The sequence below is a fragment of the Natator depressus genome, chromosome 11 (genome assembly GCF_965152275.1).
Source record: "Natator depressus isolate rNatDep1 chromosome 11, rNatDep2.hap1, whole genome shotgun sequence".
In the NCBI taxonomy this organism is placed as follows: Eukaryota; Metazoa; Chordata; order Testudines; family Cheloniidae; genus Natator; species Natator depressus.
In genome coordinates, this window is record NC_134244.1 from 37,501,455 (window position 1) to 37,529,450 (window position 27,996).

The following is a 27,996-nucleotide window of genomic DNA, read 5'->3' on the forward strand; positions in this document are numbered from 1 at the left end:
AAAACAAAACAGAGAGACAGTCCCTCTGAATATGTTTCCTATAATTCCAGGTCATTGTCGAATGCAGAGTCACTCCTGCTTTAACTCAATACAGTTTTTTGGTATAAACAAATTGGGTGCTGAGGACTTGAGCCTGCTTCCATTGAAGTCAGTGGCAAGACTTCCATCAGCTCCAATGGGACCAGGAGCTTGTTCTTTGTAAGTAAATATGGGCCTGATCCAAAGCCCATTGAAAGTAATGGGAGTTTTTCCACTAATTTCAATAGGCTTTGAATCAGGCCATACAGGCATACTTGTAAGTTCCCTTGCCCTACAAATACTAGTTATCTGCTATTCTAGGAGGAGAACATTTGTTTTTAGCCTGCAGATTTAGGAATCCTCAGAGTCTGAAGGGTTTTTTTAAAATGAAAGTAGAATATTTAGTACTGGTTTCTGGCACTAGTCCCAGGCCAGACCTTCCTTTCTTCAATATAAATATTCCACTAAGTTTTCTGATCATATAATGCCAAGAGAAAGTATAATCAAGCTAGGCAATCACAGAACGAGAGAGTGGTGTTTTAGAATTGTTCCGGAATACAAGGGCAGAAAACATTTTTCATTTAAGAGCAGATATCTTAGAAGTGCTTGAAGGCTGGAGAAAGTGTTTTAATTAATCATGGTGTACGTTTTATAGCACTGCTCCATAGCTAAAACTGAAGTTTATTTTTTCTTCCTCAGTGAAGCATGTGCTATTTTTCATGGTGCAAAATGACAAGTTTTAAGGGGCAATATGAAATGTAATTAAACACATTTTATGGTCTGTCCCTACCAAATGTACTTTAGAAAGGTACAATAAGTTCATAACTTAATGTAGCACTTTCATTCACTTCCTACATTGCTGGAAGTTTTTAATTTCTGAAGGGATTGCTCCTGCTGCCAGTCTCTATACAAACCTACCCTTCCACACCTGCTGCAAAAGCTATAGCCACTGCAGCTCACTGGATTTCTACCACCATCATTTAATTAATCAGTACAAAATGTTATGTAGCCACCAACGGACAACTGGAAAACAACTTGCCAGGTGAAGAGCAAATTTAAGACAACCCCTCCACAGCTGACCAATCCCAATCTAAAATGAAACATCAGTATGTAAGACTAAAAAAAAAGGATTACATCAGTCATAGGTACAAGATGAGAATCATTCCAATGGATGGTGCAGAGAGATGAGATTTATGATTTAGCTCATAAATTGCTGAGATTGAGGCACTAGTGAATACAAACACTTATTTGGTGTGTGATAAATATACACAGATTTAGGCTGATGATGAGCTGTAATACACTAAAACCAGAGCAGGCCTGCAAAACAGTGTTTGCAATTCCTACTCCCACCTAAACAACCTCAAACCAAATCCTGTCCTTTATCCCACCACTTTGCACAGAGACAGCCCCAAAATTAGCTGGCTCATTCCAAAGTGTGCATGCATGTGAGTGAGTGAACAAAAGGCTCCTACTGCACATATGGAGCCAAGCTGCTTGTTTAACATCAAGGCTATCCTGACAATGAAAAATGCTAGAAATGCCCTTTTAGTTCTTAAGGTGCTGCAGGTGGTGGCTCTTAAACCAAAGAGCCTTTACAAAAGCGGTGGCCAACCTGTGGCTCCAGAGCCACATGCGGCTCTTCAGAAGTTAATATGCAGCTCCTAGTATAGGCACCCACTCCGGGGCTGGACCTACAGGCACCAACTTTCTAATGTGCCGGGGGGTGCTCACTGCTGAACCTCTGGCTCTGCCACAGGCCCTGCCCCCACTCCACCCCTTCCTGCCCCCTCCCCTGAGCCTGCTATGCCCTCGCTCCTTCCCCTCCCCCGCCCCGAGCCTCCTGCACGCCACAAAACAGCTGATCAGAAGGTGCGGGGCAGAAGGCGCAGATCGACGGGGCTGCTGGTGGGCGGGAGGTGCTGGGAGCGGGAGGGAAGAGCTGATGGGGGGCTGCTGACGTATTACTGTGGCTCTCTGGCAATGTACATTGGTAAATTCTGGCTCCTTCTCAGACGCAGGATGGCCACCTAAGCTTCGCAAGGATGGGGATATGAGTAGCAAGATAGTAAGGAGGCAGAATGAGAGAAAAAGTCTATTTTTCCTTACTGGTCACTGTAGTAAGATGAGGCCCTGAAACATGAACCCTTATATCAGAGGCCCGATATGAGGCTTAAGGCCTGAACTAAAGTAATGGTCAAGACTTTGTTAACATAAAGCAAAGTTAAGTTAAGTTGCGAGCCAGAGGCAGGCCCTGCTCACAGAAGCTGGCAAGGAAAGGGGTCATGTTGCAAAAATACACATACCTAAAAAGGTACCAGAACACTCTGATATTGCACATTCGACACAGATAACAAGGAACAGGCTGACCCATACTAAAGATGGGCAGAAGGGTAATATGATGGACAGAATTGTTTTGTTCGAACCAACACGTACAAGGTGAGACGCGGCACCTTACTACGTAGAGGGGTTGTACATTGCCCATAGAGGGGTTGCACCTCAATATGCCAGGAGTGATGTGTAATTTGTTTGTACCTGTGTATAAGAATACATCCCTGGGGTGGTGTCTTTGTCCGGCTTAGGAGGCAGTGGAGTGTCCTGCCACTGACTGAGCTCTGTCCATTGTCAGGAGGCACAAATTCGTAGTATGTCCTGTAGAGTCTGCTGGAAACTATTACTGTGCTTTGTTTGACAATAAACCTGGCCGGGTGCCTTTGTACCTTATTGGAGTCTGTGGTCACCAGGGGTTCTCTTGGGTCTGCTGTGCCAGCGCTCTGCAGAGCTGGGGCAGCACACAGAGGGAAAACACGGATGCAGCCGACTGTTATCAACATTGAACAGAGCAGAGCACCACACCGGTGGCGTCTGACAACAGTCACTATGTCCTATTAAGTCATGGACTGGCAGGTTGCAAAATGGACAGTCTGTTCACTCGTTATTTCCTTTCTGGAATGGACCTCTCCATCAGTCTGACCCAGCCTGCATAGATCTCCCTGGGAATTCAGTTCTTTGGCTAGTGAGAGGAGCATAGGCTATCTACCTAGTTGAAAGGCAATATTCAGTTAAAGCTTCACTTATATGCTATCTGCAGACTTCTATATTTCTCTCAGTGTTTGTATCCATTTCTCTACAACATTTTCTTTGCTACAGGACAGAAAATGAGGTTTGTGGCATTTTTTTTTTAAAAACTATTCTTGGAGTGTACTAACAAAGAAAAGCAATGGCAAAAATACAACTTGACTAGTGAAAAACATCTTTTTATTTAAAAAATGCTTGATTAACTAAAGATGGCCAATAAAATTGTACCATCTTTGAAAACAATATTCATCATTGGCCAAAAACAGGCAGGAGAGGTTTCAGTTCAAAAAGAAAGCTCTCCCCTCCTCTAGAAGTAGCTGGAAGTGTCTGAAAATAGAGTCTGATAACGAAAGTACAGAAATATTGCAATTTATGACAATGAAGTGCACAACTGTTTCTGCACACAATAATCAACTTTTACTGCACACTGGAGCACATACTGTGGATGTAGAGAACTTCCTGATTCTGTCAGCAAGTTAACTAACCTCCCCACTGCCCTGTGAAGTGTCTGTCTGAAAGGGATTTGTCTCTCTGTGATAAAATACACCATGAAAGGACTGGTCAATGCACCCAGTTGAAGGAGTCAAATCCACATTAACTGTGTGACTGAACTAAGGTAAGACACTGCATCTTCCTGACTAATAAAGGGAACAAGAGCACCAAGTTCAGATTCAACCTTTAAAGCCGAACTGGGCTTCTGTATACCTTGCACAAAAGAGCAAAAGAGACAATATCTCAGCATGTTGACAAATTCCCCAAGTACAGAACTGTCATGTGACCAAGCTAACGAAAGCAACACTCCAATTCTTCAGAAGGAGAGTGGGATTAGTCCATTACAAAAGAGTTGATTCTGGACAGTGATTTCATTTATTCAATCAAAACAAAAGCTTTGTGGCTAGTTCTAAAAGGAAGATGCATTTATTGAGGAAAAATTCCTTGAGTGTGCAAAAGGGGCTTTTGAAGAGGCCTAAAAGATACTTTAGGCTTAAGCAGGAGCAAAGCATGCTTGTTAAAATTCCAAACAACTTAAGTTGCTTTACCAAAGCTTTCCTGAATGTGTGCACAACTTTAAATGGGACGCTAGTAATTTTTCACCTCTGATGTTGTATCAACATTCTAAGATGACAACCAAAGAGTTCAACGGAGTTGAACCTAGTTGAACTGGAAACAGGCATAGAATAAGTTGCTAGCTTTCCCAACTGACCCCTTTGTCAAAAACATGATACTGTCTGATGAGCATCTGTCTAACGTTGATGGGTATGACTTGACTAGCTGATCAAGGAGAGAGCGTAAAGTATTCTAGTAGCGAAGGTAAAAGAATGTTGCTACCCAAAGCAGCTTGAGGTTTCTCTCAGAAGGGTGCATCAACTTTTCCAATCTCCCATAGACAGAGCACCCTGAGTAATCAGCGAAAGGTAACACATATCCACAAGGACAGAATTTGGTTCAAAGTCTGCAGATGCAGAATCTCTAAGTGGAGGACAGTACTCAGTACAGCAGTCACAATTGTATTCATCTTCATAACCGGTAAGAAATATTCCAGTGCTTTAGACCATATGACAAGACTGCGTAAAATGTGGAGGACATACTTTCTCTTTCACTGTAAGAAGGAGACTGACAAAAGGAAAGCCTATGTCACTGTCCAGTTTTAAAGCTTTCAAGCATCTGAGAATTTTATACATGACTTTTACGATTCAATGGCTCCAGGGCATTGGAAACCAAAAACTGAAATCATTCTCAACACAGTAACCAGGTGTGCCTGCATTGGATAAAGAGGACAAATCCTTGAACACTCCTTACAAAAAAGGCCTGGAATGGAAAAGTGTTTTACATGCTAAGGGCTTGTCTACACTGGCAAGTTTCTGCGCAGTAATGCAGCTTTTTGTGCTCAAACTGCAGACATGTGCACACTGCCAAGCTACTTTGTGAAACTCCTCAGTTGCAGCGTTGCATAAAAACCACCTTGGCGAGCGTCATCAGGTTATTTGCGCAGAGGCTCCAGGGCTCTACTGCCAGTGTAGACACTTGATTGCTTTCTGTGCTGTAATTGGCCTCCAGAGCTGTCCCATAATGCCTCAAGTGACAGCTCTGCTAATTGTTTTGAACTGGAGACATGCCCCTCCTCTTTCAAAGCACCGTTTCTGACAGCCGTTTTGTGTTGTGCTGATCTGCTCCCAGGGAGGGAAGTGGGGGCTGATGTTGGGGTTTCCCCCTCTCCCTGCCTCAAGACTGGTTGCTTCCTGCCACGGTCTGAACTTTCAAGACAGCATGCTGACACGCTCTGCGCCCCGAAACACACTGTGCCCCCCATATACACACACACACTCCCCCCACGCACACTTCAATTGAAAAGCAGCTGGCAACGTAGTAGGATGCCCAGGGAACAATGGGATTGGGAAACCTGCATCATGTAACAATGTGCCTGCCCCATGAGGCATTGCAAACCCTTCCCAAAGCACCCCTGCGGCCAGTTGCACAGTGGGGTAGCTACCACAATGCATTGCTGTCTTTGCCGTTGCAAGAGCTGCTAATGTGGATGCGCTTCTGCATCACAGGGAGCACAGTATGGACACGCAACAGCCGTTTAATAAAAGGAGTATAACTTGTGGCGCAGAAACTTGTCAGTGTAGACATACCCTAAGAGAAGTAGACCCTTTCACCCCGCCCCCGCTCCCCCACATCCTCAAACACTATATTGCCAGGAAAAGTAGGGGGAAGAGTTACTTGGGTACCATTAACTCAGTTTCCTCTAATGACTGAAGCTACATAATGGGTGTACTTTACCAGTAGTGATAATATCAGACCCAGTACTCCTTTAATATTATAAGTGGTCTGAGTCCATGAATAAAGGTTACCACAAAGGTATTATACGTCTCTGTCTAAGAAGCAGGACCTGTTTTTAACTTGAGCACAAAATCTGCTGAGTCACCAGTAGCTGAGCACTCTGAACTTTCAAGAGAATGGCTTTCTGACTGAAGATTCAATAGCTACTGATCTAGAGACACCTATACTCAGGAAACCTGCTGTGTTTTGAATGCCTCAGGACCTGAACTGAAGCTGGTGGAACAGCCTGCAGGTAGGTCCATTACCTTTAGTTGAGGATAAATTAGCTGGCTATGGACCATTTTTAAAAGAGGCTACCTACAAGTTGTACGATCTACAGTTTAACCTACTGCAAATACTTGTATTCAAGATGCACACTGTGACAAGTCTTGCTAGCACAGAAGACAGTTAATTCACACACAAAGAGTTTCATAGTTTTGTATATAATCCTTCACAGAAAAATACTTTCTACAGACAACCCTTACACTAATGCAGGAGATTTCATCTTAAAGGACCACCTTTGAGCTGTATATCTGATCAACTACATTATGCCATTATGGCACTTAGCCCAATGATCCTGCTATTGTAGGATACCTAGTATTATCTACTCCTTGGACTTTTTTCCAAGGTGTAGAAGAGGAAGATTCTTAGGAAGCTAAAAAGCAGATACTAATCACATACTATAACAACCATTATAAAATTTTATTTTACTCTACAAAATGGACTTTTATTTTAGTTAAAATGATAATTCACAATATTTATGAATAAATAAGTGCAAACAGTTCTTATTTCTTATTATCTCCATATTCAACTTTCTAAATAAAATATGCAATTATACAACATAATACCCCATTTGCAAGTGCAGGTGGAAAGTACTTACCCTTCTTGTCTTTCCACAGGATCAATTCATCTGGTCCACAAGAACTATATTGAATTAGTCTTGGGGCAGTGTCAACTCTTCCTTTATTTCTTATATCCTACCAAGATCATTGCTGTGTGGCCAGAATACCATACAGACCTTTTCAAAATCCACCCACAGTATATGTATCAAGGATCTCCTGCAGCCTGGGAGGGTCATCCTTCCTTTTTTTCTGATCTTTAAAATTGGAGGTAAGCCACCATAGTTTAGCTTTCTGTGGAGAGGAAGTAATGTATGTTTCTATGTAGTTACTCGTAGTGAGGGCTTTGAGCACACTTGAATTAGGAATTATTTTCTCATGACAAGAGGATACCAAAGTAACACTGATGATGTAGGTAAGGGAGAAATATATTAACATGTAGGTACTTTGACAGCATTAGATCTTCAAATAAATGTAGCTATACTGCACACAAAGTACAGACAACAATCTTCTGAGAGCAGAAATATTTTTCAGGCCATTGCATAATGCTAGCAGTGTAGTCTTTTGAATGGAATTTGACTTTACAAAAACCATTGGTGTAAGTAAATATTTAATACCAAATTATTTCAAAGAAATTCGATGTTATACACAGGGATTACTTTAAATCAATGCCTCTGGGGTGACATGCACTTGCTATTTTACAGTGCATAGCAATACCATAGAACAATCTTTCCAGGGGCAGGAAATGAACAACTAAAACTGCAATAGAGAACTAACTAGACAGAATGTAATTACTTAAGACTCAATAATGCTCCCTTTGCTCCCACTGAGAAGCATTTTCCTCCACAGTAGTCCCACTGACAAGACTACTCACTAAATACAAGTTAAAGATGGAAAAAATCAGCTACTCAAATTGGAAGCTGGCCAGACCAGCAGAGCTAAATACTCATTCTTATAACGAGTTCCAGGGAATTTTTAAATGATGGCTATTTGAGGGCTGAAATCACCAATCTAGGTCTTGCGTGGGATATGTCCAATAAACTACTGACCCAGCTAAACCCTCTTTAGCTTGTGAAATCTAACAGGACTATCATAAAGCAGCATGACTGAGACATTTGGCCTAGAAAGGAACCAAGATACACCCTTACATGAATTTTCTTTTGAGAGAATCAATTTGGGATGTAGCTCTGCACTTTTATTCTGCTGCTGTCACTAACGACAAGTAAAAGTTATTTTTGTGTGACCCACCACTGCTTATTTCAGTACAGGTCGTTAAGAAAGTCTCCAGCAAACAGAGTTGCAGAGGAAGTAAGTGGTGACTGGTCTACATGGACACTTTGGACAGTCTTGCTATCAAAGATTACAGCTAATTAATTCCCGCGTGTATTCTGCTGGTAAATATTTGCATTTTTTCCAGCAAGTTCTAAGGATTTTTTAATTTTTCAAAGGTACTTGCTGCAAACTACTAATGAAACACACTGAGTCATTTTGTTTTGAACCTTGTGAATGTCCCTTAATGGGCTTAATAGCATGAGTGCTTGAAGAGTGAACTTTCATTTTAAGAAGAGTTTTCAATATTTTGGATGAAGAAGCATGATTTAAAAAGTTCTCAGTTCTGCCATTCAGAGCTCAGCTCACAAAGCTTATTTGAATATATATGTTTTCTATTAAAGGTGTAGGACAGTAGCATGTGACGTATCAGGAGAATGTTTCTTTTTAATATACCGTAGTTGGTAGCTACTCCATGCTAATGCTGACTCTCACTGTTACGGATCATTCTAACAATTCCAATAAAAATTCTCTGAGGTGTTCAAATCTGTATTGGCCATAAGACTTAATGAGCATCTCAGCAGGAAATGTTAAATGAGTTTAAAAATCAGCAGCGGAGACAGATAAAGACAGAAATCCTAAGGAGCATTCTCGCTGCTTACCATTTTGTAATCCCAGCTGAATGTAGCATGTTGCAAAGCAAACTACTGACCAAAGTCACCTTATATGTAGAAGACAAGTGCTTTTTCCCTCCACTTTGAACACAGATGTGATGGAAGCAAAAGTGAGATATATTGACTATATGTTGAACAGAGTTTATATTAGCTGCAACTACATGACTGAAGAATTAGTGTACTTTTCCATTATAGAATTAAAAAATTGACATAATATATGTTAATTATAACATAAGCAGACACTCACAGTTCTGGGTCAGAAACAGCTTTTCCTATACATAGAAATGTCACAACTTTAAGGTCCATTATCTCAGCTGCTGCTAGAAAGGAGAGTCTTATGCCACTGAAGACGGAGGGAAAGTTCCCTTCCAGTGTGACCCTGGACTTGCTTGTAGTGATGTAGGGCCCCAGCTAAGTCAGGTTATTTTAAAACATTTTGATGCTTTCTCTGAGCTCCGTTCAGTTGGGGTCCAAGTAACAAGAGGCACACGGTTTCACAGATAGACTGACAAGTAGATCTAAAGATTAAAACCTCTTCTCAAAAATGGTTTTTCTGTAACATGTGTGATAAAGGAACACTTCATAGTATGGTCTGAGGGTTTTATTAGCACTCATCTGGGATGATCTGCCACACTCTCCTCCCCCAAAATATGCAGAGACCTAGGTCCAGCTATCCGAATAAAACTGGATACTTAAGCAATTATTATGATAAAATATTAAACTATAAACGGATTAAAATGTCTCCTATGTCCAGTGAAGCCTGAACCTCCTTTTACATGTAAAGAACTTGCAATTTCTCCAGCACAAGTTCTGCTCAACTGAACGTGCCCACAGTCACATTTCAAGTCAACAACAGAATGGAGATCAGAACCCAGGAGTCTGTTTCCCAGTCCCTTTGCCACCAGATCACAACAGCCACTATTAACGTACCTATAATGAGATTAAAAGCAAAGCACACAATGTAATTTAAAACAAGGTATACTGCAGGACCAATGAGCCTAGACACTGATGTTCTACAAACACCTAAGATAGACTACACAGGTTCTAGAGCTGGTTGAAAATCTGGCCAATAAAATGTTATTTAAAAGAAAAAAAAATCAGTAATTTTTAACCAGCTCTAATAGATTGCTAAATTATAGTTGAGTTCATTTAGTAAAAAGAACCAAAAACACACAAACCAAGTTTTAAGTGGTAGTGTAACAAAGCCTCGTTCCCCATAGATAATACAGCTCTTGCCATGTCCAGACAGGCCCATACCCACTTTCCTTTTTAGTCTCATTAATGAAGAGGAAATGCAGCTCCTTTGCCTTTGATTGACAGCTCAAGTAGTTCTCATTCCTATTTTGCCTGCCTCCAGTCAAAAGTCAACCTTCACAATGGAGAATTAGACAGAGGTCGTCCCAGTTTAAAGTCTACACAACCCACCGCAGGTATCTTAATAGAGGCAACGCTTATTTTGCACAGGCCAGAAAAGAAAGACGAAGTTCCTAGCTATTATAAGCCTAAGTTCAGTTAACAAAATTAACTAAGCAAAATGAAAAATATTAGAAGCTTCATTTCAGCCAGCTGCTAAGAGCCAGTTGTCTGTCAGTGCCTCAGAAAAAAGGCTCTTTGTCAAGACCCAAGAATTCTGTTTGCATTTATGGATCTTTCTGCTTTATAGAAAACAAGATTCTTTATTCCCCTCCCCTGCCAAAGAACTATTTGCACCTACCACATACTTGTAGCCAAAGAGTCCAGTTACCCATTATGGATTTGCTTTCAACAAACTTGACTCGTAAGTCAATATTTGCATGAGCAAGAACTAGTCACATAAATAAGGTTTTGAAAGATCAGATCCTATATCATTTTTAAATGCCAGTTTGTAAATCTGCCTCATCCTTCATCACAACCCCAAGAGATAAAGAAAACAAACAGTAACCTCTTACATCTCATTTCAGAAGAGGTTGTGTCTGTTGTCAGCCATACCACCCAAGCACAAAGTAACTCTTTTGGCAATACCCAACTGTGAATATTTAGCAAGATAAACCTTATTAGCAACTGTCACAAAACTTATTATTACAACTTACTGATATAGAAATATAGTACATAAATTATCATTCTATTATAGACTTTTTTTAAGCACACACACACCCTTCAACAAAAACCCAAACAGAATTCCTCTCTTCCACCAAATCTCAATATAATTACCTGTTCAGAAATTAACCTCCCCACACATTCTACCTCACTGCTTCTCAAAGCTTGATTCAGTGAGAGTGATTCTGAAAAAAAACTAAGGGCCCATGTTAATCTAGTAAAAAGCAGTGAATAGTGTCTTGTTTTGCTTTTAAAATATAATCTACACAAAGAATTCTTGAATCCACTTGTATTCTATTTTGTTGATATGAAAGTAAAATCAAAGGGATTTTCATTGCACATTTCTAAACATGACCGCCAGCTAGCATTTCGAACTACATCTGTTCTAGTGGTTTAAAAATTTTTTTTTTTTTTTAATTCTTAGAACATTAGTCACCGTCTTCCCTAGGGGCAATATTCGAGCTTTGTTTTTCAAGTAACTACCCCAATTGGTCAATAAATCATTATGGGAATAACACCCAGAGTCCCCAGTAAGGATCATGACCACACTGTGTTACACACTGTACAAATACATGGAAAGATACTTATGGTCTAAGTGGAGATAAGATGAAAATGAGTATGAAATAGTTGAGGGGCAGATGGAAAGGAGAAGAGTAACAATGTGACTGCCCTGTTACATAGCTTGGCTGCTGCACAACTTGATTCCAAATCACTTTAAAAGACTTTTTTAAACAAAGTCACTTATCCCTGACTCCCACACAACCCAGCCATTGTTGACTGGGCTATCTCCTGTAGATGTCACAAGAGGAGGAGGATGGCTTTCTGGATTAACATAGGATATTTAGCTTTCTGGATTAATCATGCAGATATTTTACTGATTTCTAATAAAGGAGTTTTAATTTATTGCCTTCAGGAAAATCACATGCTGCACTTTATATACAGCTGTTTTGTTTCTGGCTTAGAGTCGACAACTATTAAAAAACATTTGGCTATAGAAAGGCCATTTGTACTCCCTTCATGTGTATTTGTGCTAATTAAGTATAATGTCATAATACTCTTATTTTTTTCTCCCCACAAAATGCCTGTGGAAGAGATTATCACCTCGTTATCTGCATGAGCAGAAGGATGACAAGTTCTGAAGTTGTGTTCCCCTGTAAATTACTTTAAATAAATTAGACATTTAAGGAAAAACCCTATGAAAATTACATAGAAAGCTAGCTAGCTTTTTGTGAAAAAATAATTTTCCCTAAGAATAAAGCTTGATACTTAATAAGCAATTATTTTATAATAAGCTGTAAACTGATTTTATTAAAATATAAACTGATTTTCTTCTACTGAATAAAAACTATGAAGTCAGACATCACATTTGTCTCCATTTCCTAAAAGACTAAATGTTCTTTCAAAAGATATCTGTCATTTCTCCACAGTGGCTGATCAAAGCTGCTAGTGAAAAATGTTTTGAGCAGGCAACTTGTAATACAGCCATGGTTTATTTCTGTCAGAGGCTGACTGCTGAAGTGTGAAAGAAACTCATTAAAAATCACTGACTGTGATCCTGCATTGCAAGGAAAAAAAGAAAATACTTAATGAAGGGTATACGTAGCCTGAAGCCACATTCATATTCTGCTTTTCATTTTCCTCTATTTTAGTAAGCAATTAAAAGACACCAATTAGTCATGGAAGGACAATTCATACTGGTCATACTGGGAGATTAAAGAGGTTAACATTTTATTTTATGCTAATATTATGGAAGTTTAATGAGGGAGATCAGGAATAACACAGTCAACAAAAAAGGAACGCTAAAATAAATAGATGAATCCTTTACCTTAATCTTAGAACAAGATTCACTGCATGTGGAACTTCAGTATATTCATCACTAACAGTAGGCAGGGACTATTAAATAAAAAAGCAGCATGTAAATTACAATGGATGCCAGACAGAAATGTTAAGTAGTTTCCCTGTTATAGGTTTGATGCAAGCATAAAATATTTAATATATAACTCTGACTCTCAAGCACCTTTTAAGGGCTTTATTAAAGTGCTAGGTCTAAAATGCAAATGAAACCTGCAGAACAGTCTGTGTATTTAAATAGATTACAGAACCACAAATCATGGAGCTTAAATTAGGGTGCTGGATGAGAGTTTTTTTTCTCCACTCAGCATCAAATTCTGATACTCTATTAAGTAATAGATATGGAGTTGGAATACTGGGCTGTTCTTCAGTTGTTTTCACACAGCACTAAGTTTCTAGTCTTATTTCTAGTTAAATCTTGTGTCTAGCTGTAGGTAGAGAACTAAGAGAGTCTACCACAATTGACCTCACCAGCTTTGCCAAATCTTTATATTGGAATCCATGTTCGTTATTTCTGTCTCCATCTTAATGTTCTCCTTTCCCCTCCACACCCACCATATAAGAATTTGTACTTCCCTGAAATCTCAAAGTCCATAAACTGTAATTATTGTCAGTACCTGAGGGTCCTGTATAGATAGATTCTGGATCTGTTCTGGGATATTAGTGGCATTCATGGAAATCTGTTAAAAGATTATGATGAAATCTTTATGAAAAGTGATTTTTAAAAAAATCCACACACTACCAAAAGAGTTTTATGAATGCTTGTTTTTGGACAGTGATGCCAGTTAAGACATACTTATTAAGAAAAAAAAAAAGACACCACACATTTGAGATTCATAAAAGGAGTCATTTTAACATATCAATTTACATACTGTATGGGCACAAATTTAGCATTTACTGAAATTAAAGAATCCTTGGTCAGCAAGAGTTAAAAAAGAATGCTTTAGATTAACTAATTTGTGTCTATAGTAAGACAACAACCTTTTTACATGTATTTCTACATCTACTATAGATACACCATTTCATAGTGATAGGGTTGCCCATCCCCATGAAGACTGACAGGCATACAGCACCCATGACATGCTCCAAGTATTTCGCTCATCTTACTCTGACCACCTCTCATCCAAGGCAATATCCTACAGCATTTAGAGATGTACAGAGATTAAGGGAAGAATAAGAACGTTTCCTCCACATTTCTAACCTAAACAGTAACCAATTCTTAACCAGCAAGAAAACCGTATAAAACTCCACAACTCTTGTCCTAGGAACTAATTACTGATTTAACTGAGTGGACGATTCTGCATGTCTGATGTACTAGACTTTTACATGTACATTCAGAATGATGAATCTGGAATGAAAAGAACTGTCTGGCAATCCCACCTTCACACAGCAAAAGGGAGACTTAAATAGAGACCACTACTTAGAGAACTGATGCTCAAATTATACTTGGAGACCCATCAAAGCTGTGAACAAACTACCACCTTACTAATGAAGTCCACTGTGGCCTTCCACATCTGACCTACTGAAGTGGGCTAAGTAACTGGCAAAGAAATTTGACTGGCTGAGATAGGAGGGATTTGGTTAAGTCTGGAGGCAGGAAATAGGGGGCCACAGTGGGTAAAGCTGGAAAAGCACATGTCAGAGAGCAGAACAAGGCTGGTTGCTGCTAGACTTTGTGGCACCCAAAGGAAACTACATATCAACTTCCGGGACATAGGCCATTGGTTGGGGAAGGATCAGCATCCACTACAGAACCAGAGCATCTGCTGAATGTGAACAGTTCCCAGGGTGAGACCATTTTCTTTAAACTCACCAGTGTTCTCAGAGAATAAACAGAACTGAGCAAGCCACGCTTGGAATGTTTAAACCAAGGTGGAATGGCAAGCAAGCAGATGAGTCTACTTATTGACCCTGAGCAGCTTCGCTTCTAAGTGGCATGACCTTATTGTCAGGTGCTGCTTTCCTCTATTAAATATCAGACATACCAAAAGGGTGTGGGCTCACAGAGGTATTGCCTAAAAGGATCAGGATGGTCTGAAAGATCATAGGCCCTTCCTGAGAGTGCTTGGTTAAAGCACAACAACATTATTTATGGTGAACCTTTACACTTCCACCCATCACCCCAGATGTAATCATCCATAAGATTTATTATTTTTATAACCATTGTACGTTACCCTAGTTCCTGGAAAGGGAGAACAGTAATGGAAAATAGCAGGGAGAGTTTCAGATACTGAGACTCATAACCGTCTCTGGGAGATACAAAGCCTGTGCATCTATTAATGCCAGGTGGTCTCCTGGACCAGACTTGACAAAGCCCTGGCTGGGATGATTTAGCTGGGGACTGGTCCTGCTTTCAGCAGGGGGTTGGACTAGATGACCTCCTGAGGTCCCTTCCAACCCTGATATTCTATGATTTTATGACTGGATATCAAAACTAGGCTGCTTTTGTCTACACAGTTTTGTATTTCTTCCTTTCTACAAACACTTAAGATCCAACTTCATTTAATATCCAATCTGTAACAACAAAGCAAACTGAATAAGCCATAAGAGCACGGACTTCCTAGATCTTTGCTGGATTTGAGGTGGGCCTGGTATAATCAGATGAGTTACCTGATGGTTTGGTTCTAGCTCTGTTAAGCCTTAACTTTTCTGAAGCACAGATCTTGCAAAGACAGAATGCCTGGCTCCCTCACTGGCTGAGTATGTTCCTGATTAAGAGGATTTCCACAACCACCATTCCTCAATGAATGGGAGAGAGCTCTACTTAAGCTAAGATTTTCATGACAGCAGCTCACAACCTTAATGACAAAGCTCTCCTGCCAAAGATGAGAGTGACCTTACTGCAAGATGTGGAGAAGTCAATGAGGAAACAAAGAAAATTTATCACAAAGCAGATGTGAAACCATTTGATTTTATGGATAGGGAAGCTGTGGGTGTCCCTTAGCTACTCCAGGAGAAGTCTTACTACATGGAATGCATAAATGGAGACTTTACAGGGCAGATGATAACTCCAAGGACTTCAGGGCCTGGTTTACTATTTCATCCCGGAAATGTAAGGGAAAAATTTCCTCCTGTGCCCCTTTGACTACAGCCATAGATGTGCTGTCCCAGACACAGGTTAGGCTTTTCCATAGGAAAGCTGTACAACTAGTGCAATTATACTACATGAAGATTAATCTAGTTTTCTTTGCATCACATATGGCTGATGAAGGCATAGCCACCACACAAAAGACTGTCACCTTATCAGGTTTACTTCCTCTTTCAATGGCAGTAATTTCCCATGGAACAACTTGGAATTTTTTTGAGGAATGGGACAAGAACCTGTGTCCTTGCCAACTATTTTAGAAATATGGCAAATCCTTCAGAATAAAAATATTTAGACAGAATCTGATTTGGCCCCTTTGAAGTCAGAAGCTTAGCTACAGACCCACTGCTTTCAAATTATAAACACACACGTTAGTCCAGAAGGGTGGGCCAACTACTTCACTAACCACCCAGATAAAGAAATGTCTAAGTAGATTGTTTTCAGATGTTCCAGGTTCTTGATCTACTAGCAAAGACCCAATTTGTTAAATCTATGAAGTCTGGGATTTACTGGGCAGATGATACAACTTTCAAACTGTTTAAGGAAGGGGAAAGAATGTGTCAAATCTCTGATCTATTCAAACAATATATACTTTTATCCTGAATGTCACCTCTAGCTCTGAAGACTGATCTAAAGAAGCAGCAAGGAGTTCACTGAACAGCACCACAAAGCATCTCAGATCTTAACAGCCACTTCCAAAGAGATGAGCACACCACAGGTTAACTGGTTCCATGTTTGAGAGTTTCAGGCAGGAAGAATTTGAATGATTTCTTTGAATGTCAAGGAAGAGCACTGGGATCAGAGAAAGAACAAGCACAGAATTCAGAGAATCCTGTTGTACCAAAACTTTTGCAGACTATCAGCCTCTATGTAGGACTCTGCAACACATCACTCGGGATTGGAGGATCCAAAGCTACAGGTGAAGAATGTATCCGTTTCATACATCCAATAAATAAGCATCTACATAGAACTTTGACAGCAAACCAGAAATCCCATTAGTCCATTTATACATGGCAGGAATCCCTTCTAGTCTCAGCATAAGAAGATGGCATTTAAAATGGTATTTCTTTTGTGTTTATGGGTGACTGAATCAATCTATTCTATTGTACCACTGTACTGAACCATTATACTGCATATGGTATGAACCATTCTAATTACCAGTTATGCGTAATACCAATACAGATTCTAAAAGGCTGAAAATTCTTTGGAGACATTTCAGCTACAGAGAAACAGCCATCATTCGTGTGAAGGAAAAGGTAGTAATTAGTGTGATCCAGTTTTGAAGATTCATTAAAAATAGCCAAATTGCTCATTTTAATCAATACTTTTTACTATGACTTCAAAGCTAGAAAGCATGAGCAGAATCTGCTTGAATTTCCTAGCCGTTTTACCCTCTGGGTAATCACTCCAGGCCCACATACATAACCTTCATGCTCAACCCCTACTCAAAATTATTTACTACTCAGCAGAAAGGCTGTCGAATCAGGCCCTACAATTTTACCCCAATTTTTATAAATATAAGAATTGGAAGCTAACACAATATTTCCTCCTATCCAAGCTATTTGGGAGCAGTAAAGTAACAAAGGACAATTTACCTCTGTATTCGCCACTTCTTTTACTCTTCTTGACTGTAGAAGAAGTAGTTAGATATTAGCTTTTGTAGTTTATTTTATACTGTAGAAATACTATCAAGAAAAAAATGAAAACATTATATTACTTTGTTAGCGTATCAGCAGTTAGTAGAAAACAACTTACCTTTTCTTGAGAAAATGCAGCTTTGCCTTCTTCACTCTTTTCATCCATCTCATCATCACTCCACTCCCAGTCCCCATCTTCTGTCTTATGAAGATGGCCACTGGAGCCAGGTACTCGTCTAACCTATGAAAAATGAAACAATAGATGTTTAGTTCTTGTACTTCAAAAGCCTTACTTGCATTCTGGTAACTAAGCAGACAGTTACAGTATATACAGCTGTTTTCCAATGCTTTCATTCTGTAGTTTGATTCAGGAGAGAGGTCTCTTCACAGATCACCTCTCCTGTTAATACTTGGGCTTTTAAAAAACATTTAATTGTGTGTGCCATCAGGAAAGGCTCCTTGGACTAATGGTGATTTATAGACCATCTTTTGAGAACCACAACTACTTGGGGCCAGAACCTGCAAGCAATTACTGTACATAGCGCTCACTACTGTGAATAGCCCCTTTCTCTTAAATGGGACAGACCATTCATGGTACTATTCAAGGTTAAAGTTATACCTACTATTGTTCATAGGATATGAGCCTTAAGCATTTGGACTTTTGAAGTGTTTATGCAGAAACGTTAGTTGATGTTAAACTGCTGGATTAAAATTAAGTTCTACCTCTTTCTGACCCACGCAATACTATCCCTAAAAAAAATAAAATGTGTTGCTGTTGACATGGAACAGATTTAATATGGATGGCGAAAAAGCTCTAAAAGCAAAAAATCCCTGACAAGCACAAAAATGTAGTGAAAACCTATTAAACACTTCTGACCTTTAAACTAAGTTTGCATCTTTATAAATAACTCAGTAAAACGCATTCAGGCATGACTACGAAAACAGGAGGCATGCACGTAGCACGTTGCAGAGTGGGCAAATGTATGTATATTAGGCAGCCTAATGAAGCACACACCAGGAGCATCCAGCAGCTAACTCCTAAATCAAAAAAATCAAATACCCTTCTGTTGCCATCTTGCTCTTTCTCAGAACCTGACATCATGCCTGTTTTCCCAGGATTCTGCTCAACCTACTTGAGCAAAACAAAACAGAATCAGGCTACTCTTAACACACCTTGGAAAGCATTTATGAGACTCATGAGATTGCTAGAAGCACAGCATGATAATCAGCAGCCACACTGGTGTTTGATTATAATCAGTTTCCTTAATTATTTCAAATGATCAAACCAAGAAACAAGAAGTTGTCCACAGTGCAGAACTTTAAAAGCCTTTGCAGTTAAACTCAAGAGGATGTCTTTTTTAAAAATGACCTATTGTAATAAAAGTATAAAATGGAAAAATTCTAATTTAAAAAAAAAAATCAACACATTGCAACAGGAAAAAGGGGACTATGAAGAGTTGTATGGTACTAGCCATTAATACATAATGGGGAGTACTTGTCATGACTGGGGCTTCGGTGGTCAGAGCCAGAGTTGGAGTCGAGCCAAGAGTCAGAGACCAAGGACAGGGAACTGGAACACGGCAGGAACAGATCAGCAAAGTAGGAACCAGGAGCAAGGCAGGGAAGCAGGATCCAGGTGAGAAGGCAGAGTCCAATGTAGCTGCCAGACAGGAATTCACCCAGTTATGTGGACAACTTCCTGTCTCGCTCTTTCTTTGGGTTTAAATAGGAAGTCCTATTTAAATAGGTCCTGGTGTTCCTCCAATCAGGGCCCAATGGAAGCCTTCTAGATGTAGCTTCAGGTTTCATGGTCTCTCTACTTGGTCAGTTGGTAGCAAGCCGCTGAGTAAGAGCAGAACAATGTCAGTCAACTGGGAACCCTGTGGACCCAGGTTTGAGACCCATGGAGTCATGATTGAATGATGCACAGAAAGCAGTTTTCTGTACAATAAGAAATGCCAGATATGATAGCTTTTAAAGTTTTCTTTAAAAATAGTAATAATTCGTTGTAGTTATTACTTCCTTAATCAGGTGTAGATATTTAGCCTCAAAGGTTAAAAGGGTAGAGTACCTCAGAGGTCTACACAACATTCTCTAGGCTCTTACAAAAAGATGACAGTTTGATCCAGGTTTGGTTTTATTTGTATCATTTCTCAGAAGAAACCAAAGTCCAAAGCTAGGTGTGCCCTGTTCTGAAGTACAGTATGCATTTGTTTATTTAATCCTACCATGATAATCAACACGCTGTGACGGGAAGACAAAGAAGTCACTATCATGAGAGGTGCTATTCTGCAACGGGGGGTGGGAGGGATAGAGAAAAAGCAAATTCCCACTCAGACAGGATAGAAGATTTTTGGTTTTGCTTTTTAAATAGATTAAAATCTACATGGAAAGCTAAACTTGCAGAATCCACGTGATGGTGGTTACTCTCCAGTAGCTGCTTACTGCTAGCTGGGGAGCTACACAGCACAAGGTAGACTGCAGGGGATTTTAAAAATATTGGAGTGTGACTATTGCACTCTAACGTCACACCACATGCAGTACCTATTTGGCTTGACAATGAGAAACCAAACCAAAAGAGGTTTTAAACACCAGCTTCCAAAGAACTATGCAATACTATTAATGCAATGCAAAAAAGCTGCTCTGCAACCTATTTTAAATATAGGCGTAGAGTTAGACAAACAAGACAATGCAATTATTATTCTTTAACAGCTGCACTGAAACCTCTGAAATTACACCAGTCAAGCCAAAAATTTACTTTTCAGACATGTTATTTTTTATTTTCAACATCTATAAACCTTTAGAGTGACACACACACATGCACTACACCTTTTGTGCTTAGCGCAGACACTTACGCCAATATTTTCAGTTGTTCGGAAGACCTCTTCTAATATAGTTATTTCAATGGAGTTTAATGGTGCTGGAAAAGGGCTGAAAGAGAAAGCCTTACTGATGAAGAAGGACTGCACTGTAAGTTTTTTAACTGATTGCCTTTTAAGAAGCAATAAATAAATGCCTCAAGAAAAAATATGGTAATCAAAATATGGTGTTCAACTGAATATTTTTTTTGAAAGTTGTCTAAAGGCAGAATAAGCGCAAATCTAGGCCAATAGGGATCAGCTGGATGTGAAAGACCACAGAACACATGTTTATGTGAAGGGAAATAGGAACCTCAGCTGCACCAAAAACTCCAAGCCACTGAACAGTAAATCACTTTCAAGGACTGCAACTGTGCAGAAATTCTGCACAAAACATTTTTTATATGCCATGAGAGCTTGACATTTATGTTCTCCGCAACTGGATTTTGAATAACTTGTGTTTGCCAGGATCAAGTGTGGATTGAGTGACTCAATACAAGCTCAGTTTTAGTTTAAACCACAGTCATCTTAATCTGCATACTGTCAACAGGTACCAGTGAACTTGTTTAAGTAGGCTGGAGTGGGGAGAAGGAGGTTAATGGCAAAGCAGTGGGGAGAGAAGAAAAAAAAAAAAAAAGAGCTGCACTCTTGTTTCCCTCTTTCACACAGCCTTACAACTGGCAATATTACAGACGGGTCGGAACTACGCTAACAGGAAATCATTGCAATAGGAACATTATCTATCTTGAGACGTATCCTTAACATTGTGCAGCCCTCGCACCTTCTTCAGTTTTCTAGTATTCCTGAATTGGCTCATTCACGTTATACAATTGTACAAATATGCACAAAATACATTTAAATAAGTATGTTGAGGCTGATGTGAACATTCAGGCTAGCATTTAACCACTTGCAAATTATGGAAAATTAACATTTACAAGCCAGAACAGCAGAACAAAATTCAAACTATACATCAGCCACAGAGCTTTACCCTGTCTGAAATTGTGGCAGCCAAAAGAACAATTTAGTCATCGTACATTTAAGACATTAGATATTTTTCTAAAAGATATGCTCCAGGAATTATAGGGGGGTCAGTTTATGGTCTGGGTTATACAGGAGTCAGACTAGATGATCAATGGTCCTTTCTGACCTTGGAATCTATGAATCCAACATATCTTTCTGCTCTTGAAAGTGCCATCTACTGGACCAAATATGTGCAATGGAGAACTCTTTCCTCCAAACTCCGGCCTGGAACAACTGCCAATGCAATCCCACAATCTCTGGGGCTATACTTAGCCACCACTTCAATTCCAAAACTTCCCACTTGTTTCCCAGGAACCAAAAGCAGCCGACTCAGCAGTTAACTCTTCATTTCCCATAGAAACAGTCAATGCTCACATGTATTACCGTGGCCAGCACTAGGAAGTCCTGTATCAAGTGTGCTGCTAGATAGTCAGAGGAACGCATCTGGAATCCGGTTAGCCTCTGATGTGAGTTGAGCAAGACATTCAACTTCACCAAGAGCACAAGCAACAATCAGGTCTCCAAAACTACATCCAAGCAGTGCTGGGGATCGATGGGACAGCCAACAAAGTAGAGAGCAATCAATTGGCTAAAGATGGTACTGAAAAGCCAAGGAAGCCAACGGTGCTTCTGTGAACTCCCTATCTTCCTGTCTCTTTTACAAGGAATTTGACTGGGTGCCAGGGACTGCAGCAAGCACTGAGCCCATAGTCATGCACGCCAACGTGCTGAGCAGAGATGGCACCCATATAACCTCCTCTTGGCCCCCGCAGAGAGCCAGAGCCTGGGGCTGAAACCGGTAACCAGAAAGTTTATGCTGCCAGAGCAGCTACAGCATGTCCTGTGTCCGTGCTCAGAGGAACTGTTTGGGGGTGCTCTGGGGAGCAGTCCACTGCAGAACAAGCATCAGAGCAAGCGCCAGAGCCACAGATGGAGCCTGGTAAGTTTCTGGTGCCATGTTTATTAATGCACCGATGGAAGGATTTCCTGCTTATGGGCCTATTAAGTTATCAATACAAGCTATCCTCCAAAGCACTTGCAACCCTCTCAGCTTGGTATCATCTGCCAACTTTATAAGTGTACTCTCTATGCCATTATCTAAATCACTGATGAAGATATTGAACAGAACCAGACCCAGAACTGATCCCTGTGCCCATTCAATATGCCCTTCCAGCTTGACTGTGAACCACTGATAAACTACTCTCAGGAAACCCTTTTCCAATCAGTTATACACATACAACCTAGATGGAGCTACTATAAGGTATTTTCCTCGCTTGTTTATGAGAAGGTCATGAGAGACAGTATCAAAAGCCTTACTAAAAATCAAGATAAACCACATCTACTGCTTTCCCCCAGCCACAAGGTTTGCTGCCCTGACAAAGAAAGCTAGCAGGTTGATTTGACACAATGTGTTCTTGACAAATCCATGCTGTTAGTTTACACCTTATATTCTAGGCATTTGCAAATTGATTGCTTAATTATTTGCTCTATTATCTTTCCAGGTACTGTAGTTAAACTGACTTATCTGTAGTTCCCTGAATTGTCCTTATTTCCCTGTTTATAGATAGGCACTCTATTTGCCCCTTTTCCAGTCCTCTAGAATCTCTCCCATGACTTCTTGAAGATAATTGCTAATGGCTCATATCTCCTCAGTCAGCTCCTTGAATAGTCTAGGATATATTTCATCAGGCTTTGGTGACTTGAAGACATCTAACTTGTCTAAGTAATTTTTAACTTGTTCTTTCTCTATTTTAGCCTCTGATCCTACCTCATTTTCACTGACATTCACTATGTTAGACGTCCAATCACCACCAACCTTTTGGTGCAAATGGAAACAAAAACGTCATTTAGCATTTCTGCCATTTCCACATTTTCGGTTATTGTTTCTCCTCCCTCATTGCGTAATGGGCCTACCCTGTCCTTGGTCTTCCTCTTGCTTCCAATGTATTTGTAGAATGTTTTTTGTTACCCATTAGGTCTCTAGCAAGTTTAATCTCGTTTTGTGCCTTGGCTATTCTAATTTTGTCCCTACATATGTTGTGTTTGTACTTTGACCTAGTTTCCACCTTTTGTAGAACTCTTTTTTGAGTTTCAGATAATTGAAGATTGCCTGGTTAAACCAGGGTGGTCTCTTACCATACTTCCTATCTTTCCTCTGCAGTGGGATAGTTTCCTCTTACGCCCTTAATAAGGTCTCTCTGAAAAACTACCAACTCTCTTGAACTGTTTTTCCCCTTAGACTTGCTTCCCGTGTAAGCTTACCTACTAAACTCCAGGAATTTGCTAAAGTCTGCCTTCTTGAAATCCATTATCTTTATTGTGCTGTTTTTCCTCCTACCTATTCCAAAAGACATCTGAAGTCTCCAGCGTGGTGTGTGAATAAAATACAGCCCATTGATAAAGTATCATTTTTGACCTTTAATTAAAGCAGCCCCTTTCATGCAGTGGAACATGTACTTTGAAAAAAATAATATGGTCAGACTATGTGCTCCCTTTTTTTCCCCCCCTCTTTCCCCCCCCCCTTCTTTTCAAGGCCTTCCACCTCCACACAGGGCAAACACACGGCATCAGGAGCCTGGAAGTGTGGGCCAACCTATTGCAAGCAAGGAGAAGGAATCAGATGAGCTGATGGGAGAGCTGCTACATAAAACAAATCAGTATGCAGAATTCCAGAAGGACCAAATGGCATATCAAAAGGATACGGATGAAAGATGGGAGGAGAGAAAGAGGCTGCAAAGTGTGAGGAGAATTTGATGGACAAATTCCTGGAGCATGACTGCGGGTTGAGGGAGGAAGACAGAGCACAACAGGAGCTGCTTGAGCAGTTACTTGCACTCATTACTACCAGGCCGCAGGCTCCAGTGCCACCTTCAGCTCCTGCCCCACAGCGAGTCCCCTCCACACTATAATGCCCTGCAGGCTATGCATCATTTGGACAACTCGGGGGGTGGCTGGATCATGTCACAGGCAATGAACAATAGCAACTGGAACAGATAAATGTACCCTGTGCATTCATACACTAATACAATCGCAGCCCACACATACAGAATGCATCAGAAAACCCAAGGAGAATAAAGAGAGAAAACAGACACCCAGAAATAGCTGGCCATTTCGTTTGGGAACCCTAACCTTTGACTGTTTTGGAACTGAGTTTACTAGGTTGTAAGTTTTAATGACAGATGGTCTGCCTTTCTGGTTCGTACATTAGTATGTAAATAACTGGGTGCAAGGCTACATATAATAAAGTTTGCTATTGTCATATTAGAGGTGGTACAGACTTTAATGAATGTCACTACACGTCCATTCTCAGTAACCGTTCACAGTACAAATTTACAAACTGTGTCTTCACAATAATCCATAAACTGAATTGCAGTCCATGGCCAGTATTGATGAAAACTGTTGATGTTATGCATTTTATGAAAATGTTTACAAAATTCACAATATCTAATACAACACATTGACAAATATCTTCCCACAGTTGCCCCATACCCTACACAACACAGCCTCAAATACCATTTCATTGCTCTTTATGCATGGGACCATGCAAACTCATTATGTAGGAGCACAAAGCATCCCAGATTTCTGTTGCGCATGTGGATCCAGCCCCAGTCATGACAAGTGCCCAGTCTGGCTGTATTTTTTGCGTATCTATTCAGAAATCCAGCAGTGTCTTGAATCCACTCCTGGTAAAAATGTTCCCCCATGTTCTCGCAGACGTGGTGCAGAATATAAGAAGCCACAATAATGTGGACTGCATTGATGACACTGACATCTAAATGATTTAGAAGGCTGTGACAAGAGGATTTCAATCTGCCAAATGCACATTCCACCACCATCTTACAGCTACTGTGTAGCTGAACCTCTTCTGCCAGGTTCTCTGAAATCACGATATGGTTTCATAGCCATGGCAACGAGGGGTAAGTGGCATCCTCTAGGACAACAGTGGGGACAGTGACTCCCTTTATAAAAGGGTCATTGGGTGGAAATAATATCCCAGCTTCTCCGTGAAGCTAAAGTCTCAATCTCTGGAAATCCTGGCATCATGCACCCTGCCAATGCATCCCATGTTTGTGGCTATGAATCTGCCCTTGTGGTAGCATAACTATTTATGTACTCATGTGCTCCTTGTGGAGGGCAAACTATAGGCACAAGTCCCATCAATGGCCCCAGTGCAGTTTGGAAAGTCCAGTCTCTCAGATCCAGCAATAATTTCAGGAACTTTTGCTATGACCACCATCTCTGGGTGCATCACACTCCTGATCATCTCACAAACCTCGGCCACAATCAATCCCACAATTGATTTGCCAACTCCAAATTGATTAGCCATGGACCTGTAGCAGTCTGTGGTAGCCAGCTTCCAGATGGCTATATTGACCTGCTTCTGGACTGGCACGGACACCCTCAGGTGGGTGCCTTGATGCTGGAGGTTAGGGGCAAGTGATAAAGCCTGCAGAAACATCTGCTTCTTCGTGGAAAAATTCTGGACCCACAGTTGGTCATGCAAGGTCTGCATAATGACGCAAGCCCACCAGTCTGTGCTTATGGCCCCCCTCTAGAAGCACTGGTCTACACAGGGAGAACATGCAGCTAAGACAACAGGCATGAGCATCATCAGCTGGGTCACAGCTGACATCTCAGCAATCCCCTCCAAGAAGTGTCTTCGGCAATTCAAAAACTGCCACTGACAAGTCCACCAGAGTCTCTCAGATGTGCCACCCGTTTCCCAAAACAGGACTGACAGAACGAGGTGTAGAAGTTCTTCCACTGGGTTGAAGAACGTTTTGATGGTTCTGCTTACTAGGAGCATATGGACACAAAACGGATCAGCTGGATGTGTTGGCATGCTAAAACCACCCAAACGCTTCTGGTCAACATCAACCAGATGGACAAATGAGTTCTCCCACCACCCACTATGAAACACACCCTAAACTGGCTACAGTTGATGAAGATGGTAGGAACCCTGGGATACAACAGTATATGCCCACAGAAGCTGAAGTTGTGATTCAGGTCTGCATAGAGCACCCTGGACATGTCAGCATAGTTGTGAGGCCCAAGTTTCCTATTCAGCGTGGCTGCTCAAGCATGACTTTGGAAACTCTGTGACCTCTGTCTGCAAACTCAAAGACCCGGGCTTAGTATGCTGTGTAGACCTATCCCAAATGGGCAGAGAAGTGTGTGGTTTGGGATCACACTATAGAACTGTTAATTTAGAAGTCTACCGTCAGAATGTGCTATACAGAGAGAGACTGTTATAATCTCCTGTTTGCCCCTCATTAATGTAGCATCTCAGCAGCTCATACTCTAATGTATTTCTCCTCATCATACCTCTGTACGATAAAAAAAAGTAGTATTCTCTCCATTTTACAGATGGGGAATGGAGGCACTAACAGAATAAGTGACTTTCCCATGGTCAGATATGAAATCTATGGGGGAGCAGAGAAGTGAACTCAGATCTCTCAAGTCCTCTCTAAAGGATCATGGAAAATTATTTAAATATGTATAAAAACCTAATAATTTATATGTCTGTATTGGGTTTAGTCATAACATGCAGTATTAACAGTTTGCCCTCATGAAAGGTTGGTATATCTCAGAGTAACATTACTTAGACTGAGGGAAAGAGGAACAGCAAAAAGAAGAAGAGATTCCAATTTGGGTTCTATTGTCTTCAAAGAATAAAGGCCTTTTGCAGCACAGGAGGCAAACTGATTTGTAACTTCAGCTAATAAAGAAAACAATGAGACCCTTCAGTCTTACAAAGACAAATTAACATGTATTAGGAAACATGTTTCACATGAATCAGAAGAGTGTGCAGGGAATAAAAATGAATTTGAATGGCTGGCATTTAAACTGTACCCAGCACAAAAGCAGCTCAGCACATTGTAATCTGCAACCGAAAGCAGTTTGTGGGAGAGGAAAAAAGATTAACAAGCTGCTGCCAACATCATCACAGCTGCGGAAGGAAGGAAGACAATATGAATGTCAGCTGGAACTGAGAATGCTTGGACAAATTAGGGAATGAAAAAAATCATGACTATGACAAAAAAATATTAAAAGTCAAATTATCCAAAGGAACAATTACAACAAGTTTCTGCGGGGATTGGCCCTCCTGTGCACGCTTTTGGTAGCCAAAGGTAAAGTACTTAACAATATACACAAGGTTTATAAATTAAAAGATTTAAAAATTAAAAAGAGGTGACAGCAAATAATTTTTATAAAAACAATTTAATAAACTCAAAGGGTTAATATGTCCGATATGCAGGGATCCACATAAAGCACTCAGGCAAATGAGACTGCACACAAAGATAAACAAGGACGGCATGCAAAGAGCAATAATACAATCTTTGGAACTTGCCAGAAGCTAACCCCACCAAATGAGGCTGTAACCCAAACCCACCTAAATAATGCAGCAAGAATTCCAGGGTCATAAAATGAAAGCGGCACACAAACTACAGAGACCTGATGACAGGTAGAATATTAGCACAAGAGATAGTCACAATACTTAATTTTCACTAAGCAGTCTTCTAAGGCTAGATAGAACCGCAGTATTGTAGATCTTTATTAACAGGGGGTCTGATTTTTGATTTTCTAAAAAAAAAAAAAATGGGGGGAGGGGGAGGAGAGCACTTCCTCAATAAGTTCTTTGCACACTTACTACAAATAGCTATCCAAACCGGTCATAAAAATAAATCTCTTTTAAACACATTTATAGTCTTTAATTTAGATTTCTGTTTATAAGATACATATGGAAATATGGAAAACTAGAGTATACAT

At 40.3% G+C, this 27,996-nt stretch overlaps 1 protein-coding gene across 1 annotated transcript in view; it reads right to left on the bottom strand.

The window, feature by feature from the left end:
* Nucleotides 1-27,996, bottom strand: part of STK39 (serine/threonine kinase 39) — a 205,771-nt gene that overhangs the window by 70,162 nt on the left and 107,613 nt on the right. Inside the window, exons 11-14 of the mRNA XM_074967495.1 lie at nucleotides 17,466-17,588; nucleotides 17,306-17,338; nucleotides 13,243-13,305; nucleotides 12,600-12,667 (exon numbers count right to left, since the gene is read on the bottom strand). Coding sequence (XP_074823596.1) covers nucleotides 12,600-12,667; nucleotides 13,243-13,305; nucleotides 17,306-17,338; nucleotides 17,466-17,588 — 287 coding nt within the window. The remainder of the gene's footprint in view (nucleotides 1-12,599; nucleotides 12,668-13,242; nucleotides 13,306-17,305; nucleotides 17,339-17,465; nucleotides 17,589-27,996) is intronic.